Source organism: Muscardinus avellanarius (genome assembly GCF_963383645.1).
Source record: "Muscardinus avellanarius genome assembly, chromosome: 1".
Classification (NCBI taxonomy): Eukaryota; Metazoa; Chordata; class Mammalia; order Rodentia; family Gliridae; genus Muscardinus; species Muscardinus avellanarius.
This window is the reverse complement of record NC_137786.1, coordinates 181958367-181985106: the sequence shown is the minus strand read 5'-3', so window position 1 is coordinate 181985106 and position 26740 is coordinate 181958367. Positions and strand designations below refer to the sequence as shown.

The window sequence follows — 26740 nt, the reverse complement described above, 5'->3', positions numbered from 1 at the left end:
TATACCCCCATCTCATCCTTCATGGGACTCTCTGGAGATCTTGGGATCATTACTAGGGAAGACACTGGAGTTTCACATGTTATGGAAAGTCAACATGGTCTAAGCCATGTCTAAGTTCTACAGGAGGAGGCATGAGGGATGAAGAGATTCTTTGGAGAAAACAAGGAGGACTCTGGGGAAATAGGAACTAAAGTTGGAGCCAGTCGTGGTGGTATACACCTATAATCCCAGTACTCGGGAGGCTGAGACAGGAGGATCACAGGTTTGAGACCAGCCTTAGCAATTTACAGAGACTCTCAGCAATCTAGTGAGATCCTGCTTCAAAACAAAAATTGAACTGAGTGTGGTGGCACATATCTGTAATCCCAGTTCTTAGGAGGCTAAGACAGGAGGATTACAGGTTTGAGGACAGCCTCAGGAAGTAGTCTCTCAACACCCTAGCCAGACCCTATTTCAAAATAAAAATAAAATAGGGTTGGGGATGTAGCTCGTAAGTAGAATGCCCCTGGGTTCAATCCCTAGTGCCACAAAAGTAAATAAAATAAATAAATAAATAGGTCTGAAGGTATAGCTCATGGGTATTATCTCTTGGTCCAATCCCCAGTACGCCCCCACACAAAGAACTAAGTTCACTCTGGTTGGGTTGGTTCCCCCCAAGTCTCTTTTGTGCTCCATCTTCTCCCTCTTACCTTGCGAGAGCCTTTTAGCTGCCGTTCCAAGTTGAAGACGCGGTCGGCGTGGGTGCTGTGGCGCTCCATCAGCATTCTCAGCTTCTCCAAGGCATTGTAGGTTCTGGAGATATAATGTGCCAGTGAGTGGAGCGAGGGAGCAGAAGAGGGTGAACTTCAGGAAACGGGGCCGCTTACCGCTGGGCCTTGTTCTTCATCTGCAGAGCCATCTGTTGCTGCAGCAGCAGGAAGGTATCCAGGAAGTCCAGGAAGGTCTTGGGGGTGACAAGTGGCAGTGCAGGGCACAGGTGCTCATGGTAATAGCCAGCCGAGAGGTGAATGAGAGCCATGACTTTGGCCACGTTGGGAACTGAGGCCTGGAGGTCTGGGTACTTCAAATAGCCTGCAATGGGTATGGCTTTAGGCTGGCCTCGTGAGCTACTAGGGGAGTGGCAAAGGGAAGGGACCCTCTCTTAGCTCAGAAGGAGGGCAGAAAATGTGAAGGGAGGAAGAGAAGGAAGGGGGGAAAGGCTGGCCTAGGAAATTATCTTAATTAGAACTGGTTGAGATGAGTGGTAAAGACAGGTGGAAAGGGCTCACCATCATCTTGAGGTAGACACTGCACACCCTGCAGGTGGAACTGGGCCACCCTGACCAGGGAAGCTTGGTCCCAGGGTTCATAGCGATCAATGCTGGCAATGGCCAGTTGGAGGAGCCTCTGGAAAAGGGTGGACGGCAGCTGCTCGTGGACCTGGTCGTCTCCAATCAGGAAAAACATGTGCAGCTGGCCACACACTTGCTGGTAGAACCTGTGGGCCAGGGCTCAGCTGCTGTCTTCTTCTTGACCTGTTTGCCCACCCAGGCCCCAGATTTGACCATGACCCCTTAACCTTCCTCTTCTTAGCCCTCACCATGGCCCATAAATCTATCTCCTCATGGCCTTTTGGCCAGGACAGAACAAATGCGGAACAAGGGATGGGGTTCTGGGTCTCACCTCTGCAGCAGCACTTCCTTCTTAATGTTATGTTTACCACTAAAGTTCTCCCTGGGAAAATGTTCTTCAATGATGTTCAGATCAGCCTCGGTGTACTGGTCAGGAAAACTGCCCGAGTTGGCCAGAGCCACCAGGCGATAAAGGGTAGTGAGATCCACACTCTGGGGTACCAGCAGCGCCACCAGCTGGTTTAACATTCCAGCATGCCAGCTGGCATCCCTTAGACACTGGAGAATGGCCTCCTCTGACCCAGAGGGAAGGTGGAAGAGGCGGGCCTCACAAATTCTAGAGGCCAGAGTGATGGCGGTGCGGCGTCCGGTACCCAGGGCTCCCGAGAGCAGCAGGCCATGCTGCTGGGGCTTGGCCAGCACCCGGGCCAGGCGGGTGACGTGCTGGGCCATTGAGTGGCACCGGGCAAGGTGGGGGTTCAACCCTAGTTGTGCAGCTGAGGTGGCCAGCTGCTCTTCCAGGCTCTCCCACTGCCGTTCCAGGTACAAGTTGGGGCTCTCGGAGATGGATCCCAGGATCAGCTCCTGACTGAAGACCAAGTCTGAGGGCTTTTCCTGCGGACGAAGTAGTAGCACTGGTAACAACAGGGGTGAAAACAGGTCTACGTGGGGCGGCTTCTGCCACCAGCACTTGGATTTCTTTGACTGGTGCTCAGAGCCAGAAGCCCTCGGGCTTTCCTGCTCTATCTTCTGACTTGAGCTTCCTGACGTCTCCCTGCTTATTGGACATACGGATGTCTCTAGACTTGAGTTGCTGGAGTGTGAGCCTGTGGTGGCCTGAAGGCCATAGGGGAGGAGGCCCTCTTCCTCTGAGTCACTATTGCTGTCGCTCCAATCCTCCCACTGGGCCAGCTCCCCTTCAGATTCCACTTCAGGCACCCTCTCGTCCACCTCCTCCTCCGAGTCTTTGCTCAAGAGCAGGGGCCCTGGTCCACAGCAGAAGACGTTCTGAGCTACTTCTAGGAGCAGCTTGGCACAGCAGGAGCGCTCCTTAGGGCTGTCCAGCCGGTCACAAAATGTCCTTTGTGCCTCATGCAACCAGAGACGCACCATGCTACGCATGGCCATCATAACAGTCAGGCGAGTGCCACGCAAGCCCGACACCCGGCGCAAGTGCTCCTGGTGGCTGGAACACTCTACCAAGCCTCGAGAGCCTGCTCTGGTAGGCAGCAGCTGCAGGCTTCCCAGAAGGTGGCTCACAGAGTGCAGGGAGAAACGGTAGTGTGGGCGGAGGGGCGAAGGCATGAAGCTGGTGCACACGGCCTCCAACGCCTCAATGGAGGCCCGGACCAGGGCTCTTGCCAGAACACTTTCCCGCTCCACTGAGGGGAATCGCTCAAGCCAGGCGTGGATGCTAGGTGCATGCCTGCTCAGCAGAGAGGCCTGGGTCATGCTGCCCAGGGCGAGCACTGTGAAGAGTCGGAAGAGGCGTGGACACAGTGGGCGCTCACAGCATCCTGGCACCGTGGCAGTGGCCAGGAAGTTGACTATAGGCTGCAGTGTCTGCAGTTCCAAGGAGCTGTGGGCATACACGGTGCCATCCAGGGCCTGGCGCAAAGCCTCCAACACTGGCTGGCAGCTCTTCTCTGGGTCTGTGAGACACGAAGAACAACAATGAGGAATGTCCCCGCAATTCCTCCTGCTCTGGCCTCCTAGCTCTGCTTCTGCCACTCACAGTAGAGTTCTCAGGGAATTCTGTGCATCTGTTGCACAGGGGCTGGGGGACATCTGAGCAAGTCATTCTCTCTCCTCCACACAGCCCTTAAAGTTGAGTAATGTCTCCTCTCTCTGCCCCCAGATTCTGCCTCTATGATCAAGAATTCATTAACTGAGGGAAAATGAATATTGTAATAAGCATTGGAAGCTGAGATGGCTGGAAACAGGATTAGCTCAGGATTCAATGGGAAATGCAATCATCTGCGAGTGAAGTTATATCACAGCAAAATTTCTTTGAAATCAATTTGAAGACACAATTTACATTAAGTATACATGTTTTAGCTGGGTATGGTGGCACATGCCTGTAACCCCAGTACTTGGGAGATTGAGAAAGGGGAAGCACAGGTTCAAGGCCAGCCTAGGAACTCAGTGAGGCCCTCAGCAACTTCGTGAGATCCTGTTCCAAAATTTAAAAAAAAAAAAAAAAAAGGTGGTGGAAGGGGGATTGCTCAGGGGTAGAATGCTCCCGAGTTCAATACCAATACCACAAAAACAGGATAAAAATTACATATACATTGTAAGAATATAGTTCAATGAGTTTTGTTAATGTTTATACACATGTAACTACCACCTCAGTAATATTTAGAACATTGTCATCACCCTAGGAAGTTCACTCATGCCCTTTTATGGTCAGCCCTTGATATCCCCATCCCAGGCCTCACTCTCTCATCTGATTTCTATCACTATCAACAAACTGTGTCTGTTCTAGAACTTCATGTAAATGGAATTATACAGTAGGTACTTGATTATGCAGGGCTTCTCTCGCTTAGCATTTTTGTGTGTGTATGTGTAGTTTGTTACACTTTAATCCTCACTGGTATTCCACTATGAAGACACAAGTAGTCAGGCATGATGATATATGTCTGTAATTCTAGTACTTGGGAGGCTGAGACAGGAGGATCCCATGTTTAAAGCCAGCCTTGGCAATTTAGAAGGGCTCTCGGCAACTTAGTGAGATCCTGTTTCCAAATTAAAAAAAAAAAAATTAAAGATTAGGACTGGGAGTGTAGCTCAGAAGTAGCACACCCATGGTTTCAAGTCCCTGTGCCACACATAATAAAAGGAGGAAAGAAAATACCACAATTTATAGATTCATCAACTCATGTAATGAGTTTATGAGAAAATATGTGTTTCGTTTTACTTGGATAAATCTCTAATAGTGAAATCGCTGGCTTACATGACAAGTGTACATTTAATTTAATTAAAAATGGGCACAATTTTTTTTTGTTGGGATTGTACCATTTTACATTTTCACCAGCATAGTAATAGAGTTTCAGTTGCTCCACATCTTCAAAAACATTTGTTATTGTCAGTCATTCTAGCTATAATCTTTCTAGTACATGTGAGGTATTATTACATGGAGGTTTTAATTTCCAATTCACTGCTACCTAATAACATTAAACATTTTTTTCATGTGCAGTTGGCCACTCACACTTTTGTGAAATGTCCAAATATTTTTATCAATTGAAAAGCATTATTTATTTATTTATTTATTTACTTATTTATAGTACCGGGGATGGAACCCAGGGGCCTCATACCTCTGAGCTACACCCCCAGACCTATTTTTTAGTCTTTTTTTTATGTTTGAAACAGAGTCTCACTGAGTTGCAAAGGGCCTTGCTAAGAAGCTAAGGCTGTCTGGGAATTGCTATCCTCTGGTCTCCACCTACTGAATGCTGAAATTACAAGTATGTGCCACCAAGCACTGCTGAACGCATTTCTTATGATTTGTAAGAACTTTTAAAATATTCCCTTGTACAAGTCCCTTGTCAGATATATGTACCATGTCTACTTTCTGTCTTATATATTTTTTTCTTAACAGTGTCTTTTGAACGGCACAGGCTTAATTTTGTTAAAAAGTGAATTTTATAATCTTAGAAATCATTGCTAAATAAAGTCACAGATATTTCCTAAAAGTTTTGGCCTGGAGCAGTGGTGCACACCTATAATCCTGGGAACACAGGAAGCTGAGGCAGAGGATCATAAATTCCAGGTCAGCCTGGGAAACATAGCAAGATCCTATCTGAAAAAATTTTTCAAAGAGGCGGGAGGGGGCAGTTAAATGGGCATGGTGGTACACACCTGTAATTTCTGTGCTTGGAAGGCTGAGACAGGAAGATCACAGGTTCAAGCACAGCCTCAGCAATGTAGCAAGACTCCTGGCAACTTAATTTCAAAATAAACCTTGTTTCAAAATTAAAAATAAAAATATTATTGGTGTACACCTTCAAGCTTGGGGTTTAACTTGGAGATGGAATGCCTCTTGGTTAAATCCCCAGTAATACACACACATACACACACACACACACACACACACACACACACACACACACACACGAGGTGGGAGTGGAGATGTAACTCAGTGGTAGAGCACCCCTGGATTCAGTACCCAGTATAAACAAATAAATACGTTTTATGTTCTACATTTAGGTTTGTGATCTATTTATAGTTGATTCTTATTTATGTTGTGAGGTAGGATTCAAGGATCATTTTTTTCCCCTCATGGAGATAGCCAATTTTTTCAGCAACATTTTGTGACAAGTCTATCTGTCTCTTTCTCCATTGAATTATCTGAGAGCTTTTGCTGAACATCAACTTACCATCTATGGACGCCTTTCATCAAATTGAGAAAATCCTGTTCTATTCTTAATTTGTTAAGAATTATAAATTTTGTCAAAAGTGTTGAATTTTATCAACTTCTTTCCCTTTTTTTGTGGTACTGGGGGTGAAATTCAGGGTCACTGTACTCCAAGCTACACCCCCAGCCCTATTTTTTATTCTTTATTTTAAAACAGGGTCTCACAGAATTGCAAAGGGCCTCACTAAGTACCTGAGGCTGTCCATGAACCGCGATCCTCCGGTCTCAGCCACCCAAATGCTGGGATTACAAGCATGCACCACCACGCCCGGCCCTTCTTTTCCTTTACGTATTGAGATATCTTATGTTTTTTCTCCTTTATTAACTGCTGCTGAGTAATTTTTTGTTTTTGTTTTTGTTTTTCACTGGGGTTTGAACCCAAAGTTGTTCTAATACTGAGCTACATCTCTAGCCCTTTGAATTTTTTGAGACAGGGGCTCCCTAAATTGCTGAGGCACTCTGTTATGAATACAGCCACACCAGCTTCCTTATGCATGTTAATTATATGGTAAATATGTTGCCTTTTTTCTTTTTCTTTTTAATCTGTTTATTGTACAGGAGATTAAGCCCAGGGCCTCACCCATGCTAGACAAGCATTCTACCATTGAGTTGCATACCCTGTGTTTTTATATTTAAAGTGCATCTTTTAGACAGTATATAGATAAGTATTACTTTTTCATCTAGGCTGACAATGTTGGCCTTTTATTTGGAGGGCTTAATCTATTTATATTTAATGTCATTATTGATATGCCTGGTTTAAAGTCCATTACATTGCTATTTGTCTTCTATTTGCTGCTTCTATTTTTAATTCCTCTGTAGCCTCATTGCTTCCACTTGTATAATGTAAATGTTTAATGTATTTATTGGTTCTTTAGCTATACTCTTTGATATTATTATTTAGTGCTCTTTCTAGGGCTGACAATATGCCTTCTCAACTTATGTTAGAAGTAAAACTGTACCACTTCTCCCTTCATATCTGACCTTCCCACCTCCTCTCTCACCCCTCCTACAACATACTGACACCTGTCACTTCACAAATATACGCAACCAGAAATAGTATGATTCGACTTGCTTATTTCTTCCTCTCTCCATCCTTTTACTATTACAGTTTTTGTTTCTTACTTGTACCTTAATGGCCAACTCACATAACAAAGCTATTATTTTTTGTTTTAAACTATCAGCTATCTTTTAAGGAAATTACAGGAAGAAGAAGATAGTCACTTATATGTACCCACGTATTTACCTTTTTTTTTTTTTTTTTTTTTTTTTTTTTTTGGTGGTACTGGGGTTCCTGGAAGCCCTTCTACCTTCGGGCTACACTCCCAGACCTATTTTTTTTATACTTTTTATTTTGGAAACAGGGTCTCTTAAGCCAGCGCGACTGGCTTTGAACCTGCATGATCCTCCTGTCTCCACTTCCTAAGTGCGAGGATTATAAGCATGCGCCACCATGCCTGGCTCGTATTTACCATTTTTTATATGCTTTTTTTTTTTTTTTTTTAGATCTGGTAGTATTTTCTATCAGCTAGTATTTCCCTTCTGCCTAAAGAACATCTTTTAGAATTTCTTATAGTAATGTTCTAGCAGCAATGAACTGTCTCAGCTTACATGTGTCTGAAATATTTTATTTCACCCTCATTTATGAAGCATATTTTTGCTAGGCAACAAATTCTAGTTTGATAAGTTTTCTTCTTTTTTTTAGTACTTTAAAGATGTTTCACCATCATCTATAGTTCATCGTTTCTGATGAGACGTTACCATAATTCTTAATCTTGTCCCTTTATATACATTGTCTTTCCCTTTTTTTTTTCCTCTGAAGCTATCAAAGTTTCCTTTCTTTGATTTTTAGCAGCTTCACCATGATGTGTCTAGATGTGGCCTTTTTATTATTCTGATTTGGGATAACTGAGCTTTTTTATCTGTGAAAGTCAATATATATATATATATATATATATATATATTTTTTTTTTTTTTTTTTTTTTTTTTTTGCAGTACTGAGGACCAGGGGCATTCTACCTCCGAGCTACACCCTCGGCCCTATATTTTATTCTTTATTTTGAAACAGGGTCTCACTGAGTTGCAAAGGGCCTCACTAAGTAGTAGCTGAGGCTGGCCACAAACCACGATCCTCCTGCCTCGGTCTCCCAAATGCTGGGATTACAAGCATGCGCCACCTGCCCAGCGAAAGTCATTATTCTTAAAGAAACTTTGGCCATTATTCCTTTAAATTTTTTTCTACCCTTTCCTCTGTGATTCCAATGTATATGCATTAGACAGAAGCTTTATTCATATTATATATATATATATATATATATATATACATATATATATATATATATATTTTGTACTGGGGTTCCTGGAAGCCCTTCTACCTCTGGGCTACACTCCCAGACCTATTTTCATATTTTTATTTGGAAACAGGGTCTCCTAAGCCAGCGCGCGTGGCTGGCTTCGAACCTGCGCTATCCTCCTGTCTCCGCCTCCCAAGCGCGGGGATTACAAGCGTGCGCCACTACGCCCGGCTCATATTCAATATTTTATATTCTTCAGAGTTGACTGATTCTTCTGCCATCTCCATTCCCCTGTTAAGCCCGCCCAGTGAATTTTTCATTTCAGATGTTGTTTTACAGTTCTACAATTTCCACTTAGGACTACAATGCACCAATAAAAAATAAAAAAAATAAAAACTCAACCATTTAAATTTTAAACTTACTCAATAAAGCTATATGATTTTTAAAAATAAAATAAAATTTTCACTTAGTTCTTTTCAGTGGTGGTTTTGGTCTCATTGCCATATTCCCTTTCATCAAGATAATATTTTCTTTTATGTACTTGAATACTTTTCTAATAGCTTTGCAAGGGTATTTGATAAAGTTTCCAGTTATAATTGTCTGAACCATAAATAAGTAGAAAGATTTGGGAGACATTTAGGAGTAGGAATTGAAAGATATGGTGACTAGACATTGGTGAGAGGAGGAGATGTCAGTGAGAGTTCTGGCTTGCGTGACTGGTTGGACGGTGGTACTAGATACTAAGGCTATAAAGCGGGGTGAGTGTGCGTGCGTGCGTGCGTGTATGCGTGCGTGTGCACAGGTGCACACACCCTGGGTGGGTGGGGATAATGAGTTTAGGGTTAGCTCTGAGGTGCTATTGGAACAACAAGCTGTACAGTAGATAGAAAATATCTAAACATATCTGTACTTAGAAGAGATGTCTGGCTTGGAAATAGTGATTTATCAGTCAAATCAAAAAGATGGTGAATGAGGTCACAAGAGTGGATGAGATTGTTCAGGGCACATATGTAGAATGAGAAGCTATTCAGAACAGAACACTGAAGCTTGTTCTGTAGACACATATTTGGGAGCCAACGAATATCACTAGGGCTTTCATAGTCTCCCGAGATGACTCACAATAGGTCTGTCCCCCTCTCGGGTCCTCACCAGAAGTGGCCAGGTGCAGATCCTCCAGCAGGAATAGAAGAAAACCTTTACAATCCAGGTGACGCCCAAGATATAGGTTGGCTTGTGTCTGGCCCTGGACCCCTCTGCTGAGCAGGAGGCGAAGGTGGGTGGAGCCGAAAGTGGGGTTGACGTGGCTGTGTATGTAAGGGTGATTTGGCTCCACCAGCACATGCAGGAAGGTTGACTTTCCCGTCGCTGCCTCTCCAGCCAGGAGCACCGGCTGTCCCTTCGACAGAAGCAGGTCCACCACATACAAGAGCCGTTCAGTCTACAGGACAGGAGCAGGGCTTACTGTGGAAGCTCCAGTCTAGGATATAGTCTACCTGAGAACAGAGGCCTAGAGGGACTTGTCTTAAAGCTGTACTTGGAGAACACTATGTGTATTCTTGCGATTGTGAGAACATGGCGAAGAATGGGAGTAGGTGGGCTTCAGCTGGGCCTTGAACACGCCCCCCCACCAGCATAGCTCCTTTAGTCTCAATCCCCAGCCACTGACCCACTGTGCTCGCACCTGGAGAGATGGGTGAAAGGTACCCAGAGTTCCTTTGACTCGGCTGCTCAGGTATTGACCAGTGAAAGGGACCAGTGTCCCATTTTCAAGGTTCACATGTAGATCAAACACCAAAGCTGAGCATGGCAGCTCAGGGTAGTTGGAAAGGCAGCTAATAGAATTCCTCATGAAGGTATCAAAAGAGGGCCAGAACCTACTCAGATGGGCATGGAGAAAAAAGTGTTAGCAGTTCCATTCATGACATGCGCCCACACCCTACTGTAATCCAACAGCAACATCACTTGAGGTTTAGCTCCCATGGGTCCTTCCATCTCAGCCCTCTGTGTCCCCCATTCCCCAGCCCCTTGGGTACCTGGAAGGAAGGTGGGCTCCAAAGCCCCAAATCAGGGCAAAAATAAAGCTGCTGACAGCCAGCAAATGCTCTCTATGCTTATTCAGCATATCGTCGCTGTCAACCTGGGCTTGGTTCAGAGAATTGCTTTGTGAAGATCTTAAGCTCTGAGCCACAGGATCACTAGAGCTGAGGTCCTCCGCAACAACCACTACGGCGAGAACAAGAACCCAAGTAGAAAAAAGAGAGGATGGAGGGAAGAGTAGAAGCTGGTCATATTACATCTCACTTTCAATCCCCTGGCCCAGCTCCATCAAAGAACCCAGGCTTCTGTCTTTAGTTATCCCAGCTATCCTCCAGGTCCTATCCCTTTGAAACCAGACCTTCCATCTTCCTACCTGAGCCATGTGCCTTCTTCCTTTCATCTAGGCGTAGGTGGGGGTCCAGCAGACTGTGCAAGATGCGGGCCAGGCTGGTGAGTTCAGCCACACCTGGGCAAACAGCCTGCTCTGCGTGTACCTGCAGCAGAGAACCTGCACCCTTGTGGGCAAGGAATTTGATCGCTGCAGGCACCACAGCTTCAGCCAGGCGGTTGAGCTCCGTGACTGTCTGTAGCTGCAGGTGGTACTCGTGGGGGAGGGTTGCCATCAAAACATTAAGCATACATTGCCAGGTCTGCTCACCACCACACCAGACTAGAGCACAACGGCCCACCACTGTGGGGCACATACCTGTTGCGTCTGCCATCTCCATCAAAAAAAAGGTACCTGGGGGCCGTACTATCTGTTGACCATCAGGGAGGCTAAGCTTGGGAGAGTCACTCAAGAGGTAAGTGATGGAATCCAGCCACGCAGCACCAGAGGCTCCATCACACACTATCCAGTGCTGGATCCCCGTTGGTTCCTCTGTCTGCTCTTTTGGGTTCATGCTGTTATACTGAGGGTCCGCATGAAGTAGCCTAGGAAAGACACCATGGTGCCAGCAGGGGCCCTCCAGCCATCCTAGGAACTCCTGGGAGCTAAGTACACTTGGGTACAGGTGAGTAATTTCCACAGGTTGGTAGCCCTGGGTGGAGGTGTTCTCCATGGCTGCCAGCCGATTGTGGATCTTAAATAAGCTATGCCAACAAGTAGTCTTGCCACTGCCCGCGGGGCCCAGGAGCAGAATGCCTGAGGACCGGCTCAAGGCCTGGCTGAGCTGCTCCAGGGATGCCAAAATGTCAGGGCTGGGATAAAGGCCTACCTGCCACAGTTCCTCCACCACTAGAGGCTTCATCAGCCTGGGGGTCACAGGCTCTGCCAACACCTGGTTAGCACTAGGGAAAATCCCACAGAGCAGCTCTCGGAGGCTGTGCAGACGGAACTCATCCAGGATGCTGAACAGCGGTGAGTGCAGCAGAGCGCGCAGTAGGGCAGCCTCCTCCATGGCAGCCAGGCCGCGGAAATGCTGACACTGGGGCTCCCCATGGTTCGCATTCAGTGCATGTATTGTGTCTTCCAGTATCTGCTTGAGCAGTGGCAAGCGACAGGGTAGGGGCCCAGACACCAGCTCACGCTCCAGAGAGAAGAATTTGGATAGGCGGGTGGCCAGGCGGGAGGCATCCCGCACCCCTGCACCTAGCAGGGCCAGCTCTGCCACTCGCTGCAGGTCAGGCAGTGCCAGCGCCACAGGCCGCAGTAGCAAGTGCAGGTTGGCAGGCATGGCCGGGGTCAAGGCACGCAGCGTCAGGAGACAGCCATAGCCAAGGCGCACAGACACAAGGTGTTTCTCAAAGCAGCCACTGCCAAGGAGTTGGGGCTCTGTGGGGTCCAAGGTGCTGGTGTTTTGGGAAGCCTCTCGGTACAATGGAGCATAGAGGTGCTGCAGTTCAGTCAGGCGCTGGCCCAGGGCAGAGAGCAAGCCAGGAGGAAGGTGGTGAACTGCTTCCAAGAGAAGCCAGGCACCACCCTGCAGGGCACCATTAAGATAGTTGCTCAGGCATCGGACCTCCATCTGAGGCAAGCAGGGCATTATCACCAACTGGCGGCCCAGGGCCCATGCCAGGTTATTCACCAAACCTACCTTGCCCGTACTGTTAGGGCCCAGTAGGGTCCCGCAGGCCACCTCCTCTAAGGCCAGTAACAGAGCCAGCACTGGCCTCTCAGGTAGCAGGCTGGGTAGCGGCCCAAGTCTGGGTCCCAGGTACTCATAATTGTATATGAAGGACCGGCCCAGCACATCTATCCAGCATGGAGCCGGTGACTGAGAAGCTTCAGTAGATACAATGATCTTAAGATTCTGCAAGGGGCTTTGGGGGATCAAGTGAGGTGGACCCAGGTGATACTTGAGTTGGCAGGCCCAGTGGAAGTCTGTTAGTTCACTGACCTGGTGCCTCTCCAGCAGCTGGGCTATGTCCCGGTGAGTCACCGCCATGACCAGCAGGGCGCTGAGCAGGCTGGCCTGGCAGACAGAGGATGGAGGCTGCCTGCCCTGGAAGCTCCTCTGGGCTCGTATAAATTGCACCAAAACTTCAAGCTTGCGTATATGCCTGGACACCATGGACAAGGTCCCCCACTCAAGCAGGGATTCCTCCATCTCAGCCCGCCATACCACCTCTTCTGCCACCAGTATGCACTGCCACGGGAAACCCAGGACTGAATCTAGCCAGTGGTGGACACTTAGTTGCAGAGACAACTGGCTCTGCTGAGGAGGCTTCTTAAAGGTTTCACGTAATAGAGAGCTCATGCCAAGGCAGGTAGCCACGCAGTCCTGCAGTGCACGCACCAGTACCAACTGCAGATACTTCTCTAGAGAGGCCAGCCACTTGGGGATATCTGGATGCAGAGGAAGGGGCTCCTGTAACTTCACCTCCTCTCCACCTGCCCCTTGCACAGCAAGCACCTTTACCTGAGTCTGTCTGCTCAGACTTGACTCCCGCTCATCCAAGATTTTCTCATCGGATGTGCTGGTCTCAAAGCTCACAGCATGCACATGGGAAAAGCAGCGCTGCACCCATAGCTGGACCTCACATGGCTCTAGAGGGGTGGCCAGAAGGGCCACCAGCTCACTGTTGCTGAGGAAGAACAGACGGGGAAAGTGGGCGCACACCTCATAGAGCACACTCTCTAGAGCCACGATGATGCCCTCCAGCTCCATTGATCCTGCTTGCAGCAGTTGCTGCAGCTGCTGGCCACAGAAGTGAGAGCTTCTCTTGGTACTGGGCACTACAAGTGACAGAACCATGGGGTCAGCTACGGAGATACGCATCAGGGTCCGATACTGATCATCCATCGCTTTGAAACGAGTGTTCTGTGATGAGGGAGAGGGTGAAAGTGAGGGCACATGTAAAGTGGTGGTGCCCCCTCCCCAAGCCCTGCTATTACGGAGCCCTTGCCCACTCTGCCTGAACTCCCTTCCCTACCAGGTCAGCACTAGGAAACTGGATCTTCATCTCATGCAGAACTTTATTCAGAAAAATCCATTTCTGTTGGAAATCCATCCAGATCTCCAGCAGCACACCTGTGTAAATGGCAAGAGGAACACTAAAGGGAGACACTAGGGTTTTAGCTTCTGCAAAGAATCCAGCCTGCTCCTGACCTCTCAAGTGCCCAACCCAAACTCCCTGCTTCTCAAGACCCAAAGACATTGTTGGGGCAATCGGAACTTGCTGTAAATAAAAACCAGGTCACCTCATGCCAAGAAATAGCCCCAAAGGAGCTCTGTCCTTCAGCTCTTCTCCCATCCAATCTCTACCTCTCATTCCATCTCTCTGGGCCCTCCACCTGAGGTCCCCTACCAGCCCAGCCAGGGGCCTGCCCTCACCAAGGCTATGCATGATGGTCACCCACTCCAAAGCCATTTTGTGTAAGTCTCCTGACTTTTGGATGGCCAGGATCTTGAACAGTGTCTGGAGACTTTCCTGGATGGACTCCTGTAGGCTGCTGTAGTCTAAAGAAGAAAAAGCTGAACTGGCATCATTCCATGTGGGCCAAGGGCGAGGGCTGCAGTAGAAAAGGCCAAACCCTTGTGACTATTGAAGGGAGGCAATTTAAAGAGACCTTGATGCCCTTTCCATCTTCCAGGGTTGTACTGGCCAATGCAGTAGAACACTGGGGTCTCAAAACAGGTAGAAAAGAAACTCTTCCTTCCACTAGGCACTGTGGGCAGACTCCAGTCAGCTGATGTCTCTAGCTAGATATTATCAGTATCCACGTAGTTCCATGAAAGTTCTTTGAAGAACTAGAGCCCCCAGCCTGGGAAGGGGGCTCAATGGCTCCAGATCCCTCTATAATATTTCTATTGCAAGAATGACCACTGTGGGATGAGAAGGATCCTGGTAAAAAAGCTGAGTCCAAAATTTTTTTCTCATGGTCTTAATACTTGGCTCCCTGGTGCTGCTTAAAGGGTTATCCCATCATTCCATGTGATACCAGGGATGGAAGTAAGGTAGGTACACTAACTAGGGTGAAAATGGTAGAAGAACCATGAGAGCAAGTTGACTGGGACAGATATGGGATTCTCCAAATACCCCTCTTGGGGCACCTGCTCTCAGAGTGAAAGAATTTCTACTCTGCTGTAGAGAAAACAGTATTGGAGGAATATTTTAGCCTCTCTGTCTATTCCCTTTACATGGTCTTCCCAACATGAAGAGACCTGAAAAGGCCCATCTCTTGTGCTCTAGGGATATGGGGCAGGCCGCAGTCTACACATCTACCTGAGTTAGTGTATTTCAAGTTTCCACTGCTCACCCCCACAGACCGCAAGCTCTCAATAGGTTTGGGGAAGGTTGAAGAGATAGTATGAAGTCACTTGACCTAGATCCAAGCCATGTCTGTCAACTCAGCATATATAAAAACATGCAGTTTACTGGGGGGTAATGGTTCAGATATTGAACTTTCCTTTTCATATATCTCTTTGTTTTCATTTTGTTAAAAATTTAAAGGGGAGAATGAATGATTAGTAAGTATTCCCGACCCTGCAACAACTTGTATTCCTAGGCAAGAGTTAAATACATAAGAAGCTTCATCATCTTGGGTTCATTTGGGTGAATGAAGTTAGGACTTCATGGTGCATGATCACCACAAAATGTGGTCTTTGGGCACGGTGGCACACATCTATAATCCCAATGACTTGGATGGCTGAGGCAGGAGGATTGCAAATTTGAGGCCAGCTTGGGCAATTTAGTAAGACCTACCTCAAAATAAAGAGGTAGGAATTGTTATCTCTGTGGCAAAATGCCTGCCTAGCATGTGTGAGGCCCTGGATTCTATCCTCAATACTGGAAAAAAAAATGTGGTCCATAGTTAACATGCCTAGAGTTGATGGTAGAAGAAAGCCTGGTGCAAAGAAAGGAAAGAATATTAAGGGAGAAATCCCAATAATACAAATGCTTGGTACAAATGCCAGTTCAGAGACAGAGGTGGAAGTTGGGAGGGAGCAGAAGTAGACTGTGATCTCAAGTAAGGATGGAGTGGACCCAGGCTGGTGTTTGAAGTTATGCTCAGACTATCCAAACTATCCAGGGCCTGCACCTTGCACTATTACTTTCTTTTTTATTTGTTCTTGTTTTTATACTTTTATTGGGGCAATGTAATTACACACAATAGTGAGATTCAAAGTGATACAAACATATGTGCCTACATCACTTGGTGTATTTTCTTCTGCACTAACCCCCCCCAATGTTTATTGATTACATTTAGTAGTGGGAATTCTAAGTATTATGCAGAAAAGAGGTAGAGATCAAACCGAAGCAGATCTACAAAGTGTGAAGCAGGAGCAGAGAAGGGAAAAAGAATCAGCATAAAATGTGCTTAGGTGAAAATGTGCTTAGGTGAAAAGTGAGACGAGAGTGTCCTTTGAGTCTTGATGCAAGTGTCAACTGCAGAAATACAGACTTTGTTTCTGTCACTGAGCATCGAAACTTATGAATCTTTAATAAGGGAAATAGGAACAAGGAGTCTAGGTACCAGTTATCAGTGTGCCCCAAAGAGCTAGGGAAGGCATCCCTAACCAAATACTGGACATGGAAAGGTAAAAAGGATAAAGAGTTTAAGTGATAAAGGGCCATCCATGTTAGAGTAGAAAAGATACATTCTCCTCCATGTACAAGATGGACCAGTTACACACCTTGCCACGTTGGACTCATATGTAGCTCAAATCCATACACTTTTCATTGTCCCTAAGGCTACTATCCCAAAATAGGCCACTACTACTTTTCACTCAGCTCATACCAACTGTATCTTTTTTATTTTTATTTATTTATTTTTGGTACTGGGGATTGAATCCAGGGGCATCCTGCCCCTGATTTACCCTCCACCCAGGCTGTACTTAGTTCTTAATTTTTTTGTATGTGGTACTGGAATTCATAGGTATTCTACATCTCAGCTATATCCACAGCCCCAATTTTATTCTTTTATTTGGAAATGGGGTCTCATTAAGTTTCAGAGAGCCTTACTTAGTTGCTTAGGCTGGCCATGAATCTCTGATCCTCCTATCTAAGCCTCCCTCTTCCTGGGATTACAAGCATATGCCACCATGCCTGAGTTTATTTTTAATTTTTTTCTTTTTTGCGGTACTGGGGATGGGACCTAGGGACCTTTGAGCTATACCCCCAACCCTAATTTTTTTTATTCTTTATTTGGAAACAGGGTCTCACTGAGTTGCAAAGGGTCTCACTAAGTAGTAGCTGAGACTGTCTGCAAACTGCAATCCTCCTGTCTCAGCCTCCTGAATGCTAGGGTTACAAGACTGCGCCACCACACCCGGCCTCTTATTTTTAATTTTGAAACAAGGTCTCACTAAGTTGCTGAGGGGCTTCATAAGTTGCTTAGGCTGGCCTTGGACCTGTGATCCTCCTGTTTCTACCTCCTAAATACTGGGATTACAGGCATGTTCCACTATGGCTGGCTACACCAACTGTATTTTAACTGATCTTCTAAATTCTGTTCTTCGGTTCCCTTCATTTCATCCCCCATATTAAAATCAGAGTGATGTTAAACTAAAATCTGATCATGTTACTACGTGTGTGCACGCATGCACGCATGCATGCGTGTGCGCGGACACACACACACAGACACACACACACCTGAAATTCACTAATCTCAAGCTAGTCTTTAGAAGATCCAAACAGTTTTGACTCTACTATTGTATGCTTATCAAGAGACAAGGCGTTTGCAAACCTGATTATGTGTGTTACATCATAATTTTAGTTCCAAAAGTTAATCTAACAGTGTGTTATCTATTGAATTATGAGTTAGAAAAAGGTTTTTATTTCTATGAAAACTATTGAAGGTTTAAGTAAATATGAGCTGATAAAAACATGTTAGAGGATACAGGCAAATCAATTTTAAAAACTGGCGAATTACAATAAAACCCTAGAAAATTCCTGGACTCAGGTAATATTTTATAAATGTCTTCATATTGCCACCCAATTTCATGAAAGTGAAAATAGGAAAAGCAGACAATAAATTAATTCAAGAAAGCAGTGGAAAACAATTAGGGGACCCCCAAATCAAGAAAAAGCTCTTATCTTAGGATAAAAAGTTAGTAAGTCGATGTAAGTTATATGTTTTAAGCTAAAATAAAAATGTTGAGTCATACATTATATTTTATAATTACCTTATTTAACTAACTTTTTGGATTCATCAATTGAGGTCCAATTATGTTGGATAATTGGAGTTGTTGGAGACTTTCTCCTCTACTGGCAAATCCCCAACTACATCGTCTTGGATATCTGAATGTGTGCTGTTTCCTGCCTGGCATTTTCTTCTCATCTTGCAAGCTTGGCAAACTCCTGCTCCTTCAAAAGCCAGCACAAAGCCTCTGCCTACTCCTCTGATTCTTCCTGATCCTGAGATTTCACTGCCCTCAGTAAGGTGTGCCATCGTGCATTTATCTTATTGGGCCAGGAGTTCCTGGGGGATCAAGCTCTATCTGTAAATCTCAGGTTCTCTTGTGTGATACAGAGAAGACAAGTGAGTTTAATGAGGAGAAGGGAGGAAGGAAGGGAGGGAGGGAGGAAAGAAGGAAGGAAAGGTGAGGCTAAATTAGATAGCACTGTACAATTTAGAGGACAAAGCATTCAAAGGTTGAGAGAAATAACCATTGAGAATTACTTAACACTTCCTAAAAGGGAAGGACCCTTAATGAAGGATCCAGGCATTGGGTGGGGAGAGGAAGATGATGGAGGTGAGGATGTTCCCCAGAGATTATGAAAGTACAGGAGATACATGGAAGGCACTGTCTCAGAAAAGACTGGTGCCTTGGGCTACCTAGTAGGGATGGGTCCTGGTTAAAGACGCCAGATCTGGAAGGGTTGGTGAATGTGGTAGATGAAAATGGCCAAAGCAGCAGGCATTTGGAGGATACAAGGGCTGAGTCTCACCTGAGAGGATGAAGGTGCCACTGTCCTTGCCCACTACCTCCCACTGCGAGCTGTGCAGCTCCTGCCTCTTGGAGCGCTCTGAGGCCAGGGGCTCGTAGGGTACGCGCAGGATGAAGTTGAGCAGGCGCAGCTGGCGCGCTTCCCAGTACTTCTGCAGCTGCTGTAGGCTCTCTTGGGCGTGAATTCGTTCACGCTCACACTGCCAGACCTAGAACAGCTGGGTCTCAGGAGCCAGGAATGCCTTGGAGCAGGACTTGGGGATTGAGTTTGAGGCAGAACTCAAGGGCTAGGACTCCAGGAAGAGAAGGTCTCAGAGATGGAGGAAGAATGGGAGCAGTAGACTACAAAGAAGCCATCAGCAGCATCTGACTGCGCTGACTCAGGCAGGGATACTGCCTTGAAACCCACCCTTTGGAGTGGCTCGCCCTGAGCGGGTGATGCTTCAGTCAGCTTGTACTTTTTTGGGACAGGGAAAATGTTGGGGGATATCTTTCATTCTGTGTGCCTACCACTTTGAAGTTGCCACCTCTTTCCGTTCCCCAGGGGGAGCATTCAGTCGCATAGAGTCTGGACCTCCAACCCCCTGCCCATCATCAGATCCTCATCTGAAGACTTAAGGAGACTTCCTACCCTCCAGGTCGGCATTCTCAACCCCCCATTCTCACACATGCCAGCATTCATTGCCCAAGGGTATATAGTATATACCCTAGTATATACCTAGTATATACCTAGTATATACAGTGGCTTTGAGTGGCTCTATTACAGGTCCTGGGCTCGGCCCACCTCTTCTCCTCCCTCCCACGGGCCCCACCTGATTGATTCGATCTGCAAACTCCATCAGAGGACAGGCAAGCAGCTGGCCCAGTGTTAGGAGTTCCATATTGTGAAGATTGCTCAGCCCTAAAACTGGAGATAGAAAAGACAAATCAGAACACCCATTATGTGGCAGAGTCCAGCCTATATCTCAGAGCTCAGTTCTACCCTAAGCCCAGATCCCAGATCCAGAACCCTGAGACCAGCCCCAGACTGCAGATCTCAGAGCAGACAGCCAAGAGCTTAGAAACCGAGGTCTGGAGTAAAATTTAGAGCCCAGAACTAAGTCCCCAGCCAGAGCACATCCCCCATCAGCAAAGAGGACCCTACAGGTTAATGAAGGAGGTTATAATGATGTTGGAAAAGAGGTTATAGAATGTTGAAAGTAATCGAGGGAAGAAAGGTGGTGTCTCCAGCCCGAGCAGCAGGGAACTAACGACGCATTGCTCTAACCCTGTATTCTCCCCTGACTCTAACCAAGCACACCTTTCAGGAGGGATTGGTAATTCGGGTTCTGCAGATGGAAGCTGCTCAGCTTGCTGAGCAAGGGCAGGTAGCTGCGGAACTCGTCCAGCATGCGCATGCAGCGTTGCAGGACTGGGCTCTGTATCCCCAGGGTCGCGCTCATTCGCGCAGCCTCTGTGAGCCAGCCATCTGTCTTCTCCTGGGCCATAGACAGGCTGAACTGCGGGAGGAAGGGCTTGCTGTCGCCTTGAGACCCTCTCGCCCGACCCCTGCAACCCTCCGCTCCTAGGCAGGAGAGCCAAGGAGGAGTGCGGGCACCTTGGTGAAGGCCATGCACTTCCACTCGCTGATGTTTTCAGAGATGATTCGGTACAGGTGCCAGATGCGCTGCTGCAGCACGATAGGACGGGTCCCACGGATGGGCAGGGGCACAGGACTCTCATCTCCTGTGGGATAGGGCTGGCTGAGACCTGGGCTATTGGGGGAATGATCAGAAGAGCCTATACTGACAGAACAGAGGGCCCAGAAGGCAGTGTGTGTGTGTGTGTGCGTGTGCGTGTGCGTGTGCGTGTGCGTGTGTGTGTGTGTGTGTGTGTGTGTGTGTGTGTCCGCCCTCCAAGAAGCAATTATTCTAAAAAAAAAAAAATCTGGGAAAATGTGATGGCAGTGGATCAGAAGGGTTCCCCTTCTACACTCCCTCCATCCCAGCCACACTGGACTCCTTACTGTTGCTTGGATACACCAGGCATGCTTCCTCCTGCTAAGGGCCTTTGGCTCACAGTTCATTCTTTCTGGAACACTATTCCCTCAGAGAACAGTGTGCTCACATCCTTACCAACTCCAAGTCCTTGCTCCAACAGCACCTTTTTTTTTTTTTTTTTTTTTTTGTGGGTCTGGGGATGGAACCCAGGGACATTTGATCTCTGAGCTATACCCCCTGCCCTATTTTTTATTCTTTATTTTGAAACAGGGTCTCACTAAGTTGCAGAGGGCCTCGCTAAGTAGCTGAGGCTGTCCGTGAACCACGATCCTCCGGTCTCAGCCTCCTGAATGCTGGGATTACCAGCGTACGCCACCGCGCCCTGCTCTACAGCACCTTCTTAATGAGGCCTGTGCAGATTCTCTGTCCTCAAATTGCTATCTATCCTCCCTGGCACTCTCAAACGCCTAACCCCCTATTTTTGTAACTAGGATTGACTCTGGAGCATTCTACCTCTGAGCCACAATCTTTTAAAATATTTTTATTTTTATTATTATTTTTTTAATTTTGAAACAGGATCTCACTAAGCTGCTGAGGATCTTGTTATATTGCCAAGCCTGGCCTTGAACTTGTGATCCTATCTCAGCCTCCCAAGTCCTGGGGTTACAGGCGTGTATCTCTGTGCCCAGCTTCACAGCCCCTCTTAACCTGCTCTCTTTTATTTTTCTGAATCACATCACTTTCCAATATACTACATAACTTAATGTCTTATCGATTATGTGTTGTCTTCCTCTCCCAGCTAAATTGTTGGGTTCCTCAGGAAGAGGTTTTGCCATTTGTCTTCTGATGTACCTCAGGCCGAGTGAGTGAACTCTCAGCCCAAGGAAAGTCTAGGGAGATAAATTTGAAAAAAGATCTGGCCCATGTAAGAGTGAATGGGCTATACGGGGAAAACAGGGAAGCTGGCTGTGTGTTTTCCCTCTCACAGCCACAGCATTAGCTCTCAACTAATTATTTATAATCAGGTGTGGGATATGTGCCAAGAGTAACTTTAAGTTAAGACTAATTATAGTATTGAGGTTTGGAATGTACTTAAAAGACATCAGACCACAGTCAGGATTATGGCATAAGACTGCTGTCCTCATTCACTTGAACTTCAGTGGATTTTCTTCAGTGGGAGATAAAGCGGGAGTTACACTCAAACCCTGGGAACCGTTCATCCTGTATGTGTGAACATCATCCATTGTGGAGATCTCAGAACATTAAAAAAGCTGAAAACCACAAGGCTGTCAGATCTCTAATTTAACAAAAAAACAAAAAAAATGAAATGTTGGTAAGTCTGAATTCTTCCAGTTTCTCTTTGTCCAAATTCAAAAGATCTGGCTAAAGACCCATAGAATCTTTGATAGGACTTGTCTCAACATCAAATACTGGCCAAGTATAGAACTTCTTCTGGAAAAAAAGCATACATGATATCCTCAAGCACATTAGAAAAGATAAAGGCAGCCAGGCATGGTGGTGGTAATCCCAGTGCTTGGGAGGCTGAGACAGGAGAATCGCAGGTTTGTGGCCAGCCTCAGTTACTTAGTGGTCTCTGCACAACCCTGTTTCCAAATACAGAATAAAAAGTAGCGATGGGGGTATAGTTCAGAGGTAGAATGTCCCTGGATTTAAGCCCAAGTACCAAAAAAAAAGAAAGGAAGAAAGAAAGAAAGAAAGAAAGAAAGAAAGAAAGAAAGAAAGAAAGAAAGAAAGAGGAAGAAAAGAAAGAAACAAAGAAGAAAAGAAAAAGGCAAACTTAATAGTTAAGCATCCTTCAACCGACATTTTCTGTGGTATCTATTCAGTACTTTCCATGGCATTTTAAAACATTTTATCTGGAAATGACCTCAAAACTTTTAAAGTTCCATAAAACAGAATAGTAAAATGAATGTCTGCATACATCTTCTCTATATTTGTCTTTTATTAACATTTAACATTTAACATTCATTTATTTGTGTTTACATGCTATGTGTACATACAGGTATGTAAGCATTCACAAACCCATAATTATCTTTTGTTTTTGTTTTTGTTTTTTGCAGTACTGCAGGTTGAATTCAGGAACATTCTACCTCCAAGCTAAACCCCCAGGCCTATTTTATTCTTTATTTTGAAACAGGGTCTTGCTATTAAATTGATCACATGATTACAAGTGTGTGTCACCATGCTGGGCTCCATAATTTTCTGAATTGTTTAAGGGTATTTTATATAAATCACGGATAGCCCTTTACCCCAAAATATGCCAGTGCATGCTTCCTAAGAATAAAGATATTATCTTCCAAAACCTAAAGCTAATTAAATAATTCAGGAGCTACATATGGTTATAATATTTTGTACTACCCTTATATAACATTATATAATTGGTGTATTTTCTTTTTTTTTTTTTTTGGTGGTACTGGGGTTCCTGGAAGCCCTTCTACCTCCGGGCTACACTCCCAGACCTATTTTTACATTTTTATTTTGGAAACAGGGTCTCCTAAGCCAGCACGCGTGGCTGGCTTCGAACCTGCGCGATCCTCCTGTCTCTGCCTCCCAAGCACGGGGATTACAAGCGTGCGCCACCACGCCCGGCTAATTGGTGTATTTTCTATTACCCCAATTCTGTTAGTTAATAGAGTCGTCAGTAGCATTATCTCCCCTCAAGTAGAGCAAATAGTCTAGGGTCAAGTACTGCATATATTTATGCATTATCAGAGTTTGTTTTAAGGAAGAATGTTTTACCTTCTTCATGGGGAGTTTGTTCGTTACTTGGAGAAGGATCGTTTCCTTCCTTTCCAGGAGTTTGATAATCAGTGGACACCAAGAGGGCCTTAGGGTACACACCCCATCTCTTTCCTGTCCATTATGTAATATATAGCTAATCAGTGGCTGGAATTGCTCAAAGAAATAATGGCCTTTGTTTTTGAGACTGGCAGAAACTGAAAAACATTTCATGACTAAGTAATCAGGATAGTATGCTTAACACCCCAGCCTCCCTGTGGCAGGAAGATGCCCACTAGGCTGGGAACCCCCCCTCCACCGGGCAGCTACAGAGGCTGCCCTCAATCAGCTTCCCAGCAAGAAGAGTTTTGCAACAGTGGTCACTCCTTCCTCTTGACCGTTGTCTCTTGATTTTATTGGCTAGTAGCTGGGTGAGCAGCCAGACCTTGATTCCAGTAACAGTTGCAGACTGATTTGCCCACTCCAGCACTCCCCACATTTGCAGCCAGCTCTTGGTATTCTATTTGAAGTATGAGTCTATACTTCTTTGTGGATTTATTTATTTACTATTAATATGGGTAGTAAATTTCTATCTTTTCAATAATTTAGAATGTTACTATGTTACTTTGGGGCTCAACTCGTCCCAAATTTGGCCAGGTGGCATCCCTTCACTTTTTCTTAATTTAATGCTTCCTTAATTTCTGGGATAAAATGATACTCCAGGCTCATCTTATATCTGCCCTGCCATGGTCCTAGAATCATCCATTTTTCTAAGGAGTCCTGATTCCTTTAAGTGGGATATAGTACTGAAAACTGAGATCTGAGCATAATGTGGCTTCTTGCTATTTAAATATCTTGCTTCTTGTCCTCTTCAGTAACTAGACGTAGGAAATATGTTCATGCACACACACAAATATCTGCTTATGTGTATATACATATACATAGATGCATGCATACACAAAGAATGTATTTGTGTGCTTTAAAATACAATGGGGAATACAGAGTAGATACCATAGAAAATGGAATATTTATAAGACAAGATCATAACTGTGTGTGTGTGGGGGGGGGTATTGGGGCTTGAACTCAAGGGCATTCTACCTCTGAGATATACCCCAGCCCTTTTTAAAAAATTTTTGAAACAGGGTCTCACTAAGTTGCAGAGGGGTTTCACGAAGGCTGGCCACAAACCTGCGATCCTCCTGTCTCAGCCTCCCAAGTACACATGGATAAGCTCACAGCTTTTATCTAGAACTCAGAAGAAGGGAATAACAGCCCCTGACTCCATCATATTTGAATGAAACATCCAGATAGTTGTCTTCCCTACCATTCTGTGGGTCCCCTGTCTCCCTACTCTAAGCACAAAACCTGAATTAGCCAACATAAGGTTTTGTCCTATAGTATTTTGTTTATAGAAAAGACCAATGAAGGCATATGACTCCTGAGGCTTGCTTAGGGTCACAGGAAACCAGAACCCTGAGTCCCAACCCTTATCACAGAGGCTCTAGACAGGGCAGTGTGTGTGTGTGGGGGGGGGGTCCCCAGTACCAGTGAAGGTGGCATAGGCGTGGTGTAATTCACTGAGGTGGCTGACTGTGTTCTGGAACTGGCGCTCCAGAGAGAGAAGCTGGGTCATGGTGCTCCTCTGGTCTTGTGTGGGGTCCATGAAGGGACCAGACAGGGCCTTCTCCAGCAGCCCCTCCAGCTCCGCCAGGGCTGCTGCCATCAGCTGCTGCAGCTTGGGCACGATAGAATGCTGCTTGCTGAGCAGGAACTCGGAGGCCTGGCCTCTGTCGAACTGAAAGGACTCCCACATATCCAGGAGCTGTGGGGCAAGCAGAGGGTGGTGGAACAAATGGGGTGGTAGAGGAGGGGCCCAGGAGAAATGGGCGACACCTGAGTCAACCCTCACCGAGATGTCTAGCGCCTCGTTCTCAGCATTAATGATGTTAAAGTGGTTGCGGATGAGTTCAATGAGTGACCGGATGTATTCCATTCGCTCCTCCAGCTGTATGTACTGTTCATTGGCTTCATTCAACTGTGGAGACTACGGCATGAGACCAGCACCCCCACAGCCCTGTGCACCGCGCACCTCTGGAGGCCCATTCCCAAGGGGGCATTCGCGCCTTCTGGAGTGGAGGTTCCAGGCCCAGCTGCAGCCTTTCAGCCAAATGGAATCAAGGGAAATCTGGAATCAGATCTCCCTTTGACCCTGGTCTCTCTGAAGGCAGTTTGGTTCTTACCCACCCACCAGACCATTATTATCCTGATGACAGGGCAACAGAGCCCTATCTGGCTGTCACAGAGAGAAGAACCACATCTCTGAAAGAAACACCCTACCTCTCTCCTTCACTAGGGTCTCCTCTTGATAGAAAGAAACAAGCACCCTCTCTTGAGGGCAAAACGGTTTAAGAGCATTAAGCCCTGTCAGGACCTCAGAGAGCTCCGATGAGCGTGTGCTGAGCTTCTGGATAGGATGGGCCCTGGATAAGCTGGGAAGGATAGGGGAGAACCCACCTTCTGGGAGCACTGTGCGATGGCATGGATGTCGGAGTTGATTGTCTGGAAGACCCGGATGAAGTCTGTGAGCTCTGCCATCAGTTGCTGACTGCGGCTGTAGCACTCATCTTGCACCTGCTCAAGAATGTCCTTCCTTGTGCTCTCCAGCTTGGATTCTGGAGGTGGGAGAGTCAGGTGTTAGGGCATGCATGAGAAAAAAGGGATGCTGTGGGCCCAGGGTGGACTGAAGGGGAGACCAGTCCTGGAACTCACTCCCACACTTGAGCGCTTACCGCACCTCTGCTCAGTGTCCAGCCAGCTGCTGTGCACGGGGGCCTGTGCACAGCATCAGCACACAAGAGTGAATGGGCCAGACAGAAAGAAGAGAGCAGGGACAGAGATAGAAACGGATGACTGCAAGTGGGCATCCACAGTGAGACGAGCCCTCTGGTGAGCTCCCAGGAGCCCTCTTCCTGGTAAAGGGAAGTGTGGGGGCCTGGGAAGGCTTGAGGAAACCTCTTCAGAGAGGACGTTGGGAGCTGAATGTGTTTCAGTTCTCCAAGCAGATGAGACAGTGTCTGCAAGGGCATGGAAATGACATGTGCCTGAAGCGCAGGGCCCTGCGGGCACTGTCCTCTTGGAGTCCTGTTGCCTCTGCTCTAGGAGAACTACCAAGAGGAGCGTGTAGTCAAGGATTAAAGGAAAGGTCAGGTGGATATGAAGACAGAAGATAATCCTGGAAGTTGTTCTTTGCAATATAATCTACTTTCTGTATCAGAAGGCAGGAATAATACTCCTAGGATACTTCATCAAATCTAAGCTATCACGCCGGGCGTGG

The 26740-nt window shown here is 46.4% G+C and overlaps 1 protein-coding gene across 1 annotated transcript in view; it reads right to left on the bottom strand.

Annotated features, from left to right (window-relative positions):
* The window catches only part of DNHD1 (dynein heavy chain domain 1), a gene marked incomplete at both ends in the record, with an annotated part of 77313 nt that overhangs the window by 17923 nt on the left and 32650 nt on the right, over positions 1-26740 (bottom strand). The window contains 16 exons of the mRNA XM_080689920.1: positions 690-792; positions 867-1071; positions 1269-1477; positions 1663-3262; positions 9465-9753; positions 9997-10189; positions 10349-10538; positions 10726-13615; positions 13728-13825; positions 14129-14254; positions 18690-18897; positions 19501-19595; positions 19989-20187; positions 20286-20413; positions 24952-25441; positions 25921-26078. Of these exons, the coding sequence (XP_080546046.1) occupies positions 690-792; positions 867-1071; positions 1269-1477; positions 1663-3262; positions 9465-9753; positions 9997-10189; positions 10349-10538; positions 10726-13615; positions 13728-13825; positions 14129-14254; positions 18690-18897; positions 19501-19595; positions 19989-20187; positions 20286-20413; positions 24952-25441; positions 25921-26078 (7181 nt within the window). The remainder of the gene's footprint in view (positions 1-689; positions 793-866; positions 1072-1268; positions 1478-1662; positions 3263-9464; positions 9754-9996; positions 10190-10348; positions 10539-10725; positions 13616-13727; positions 13826-14128; positions 14255-18689; positions 18898-19500; positions 19596-19988; positions 20188-20285; positions 20414-24951; positions 25442-25920; positions 26079-26740) is intronic.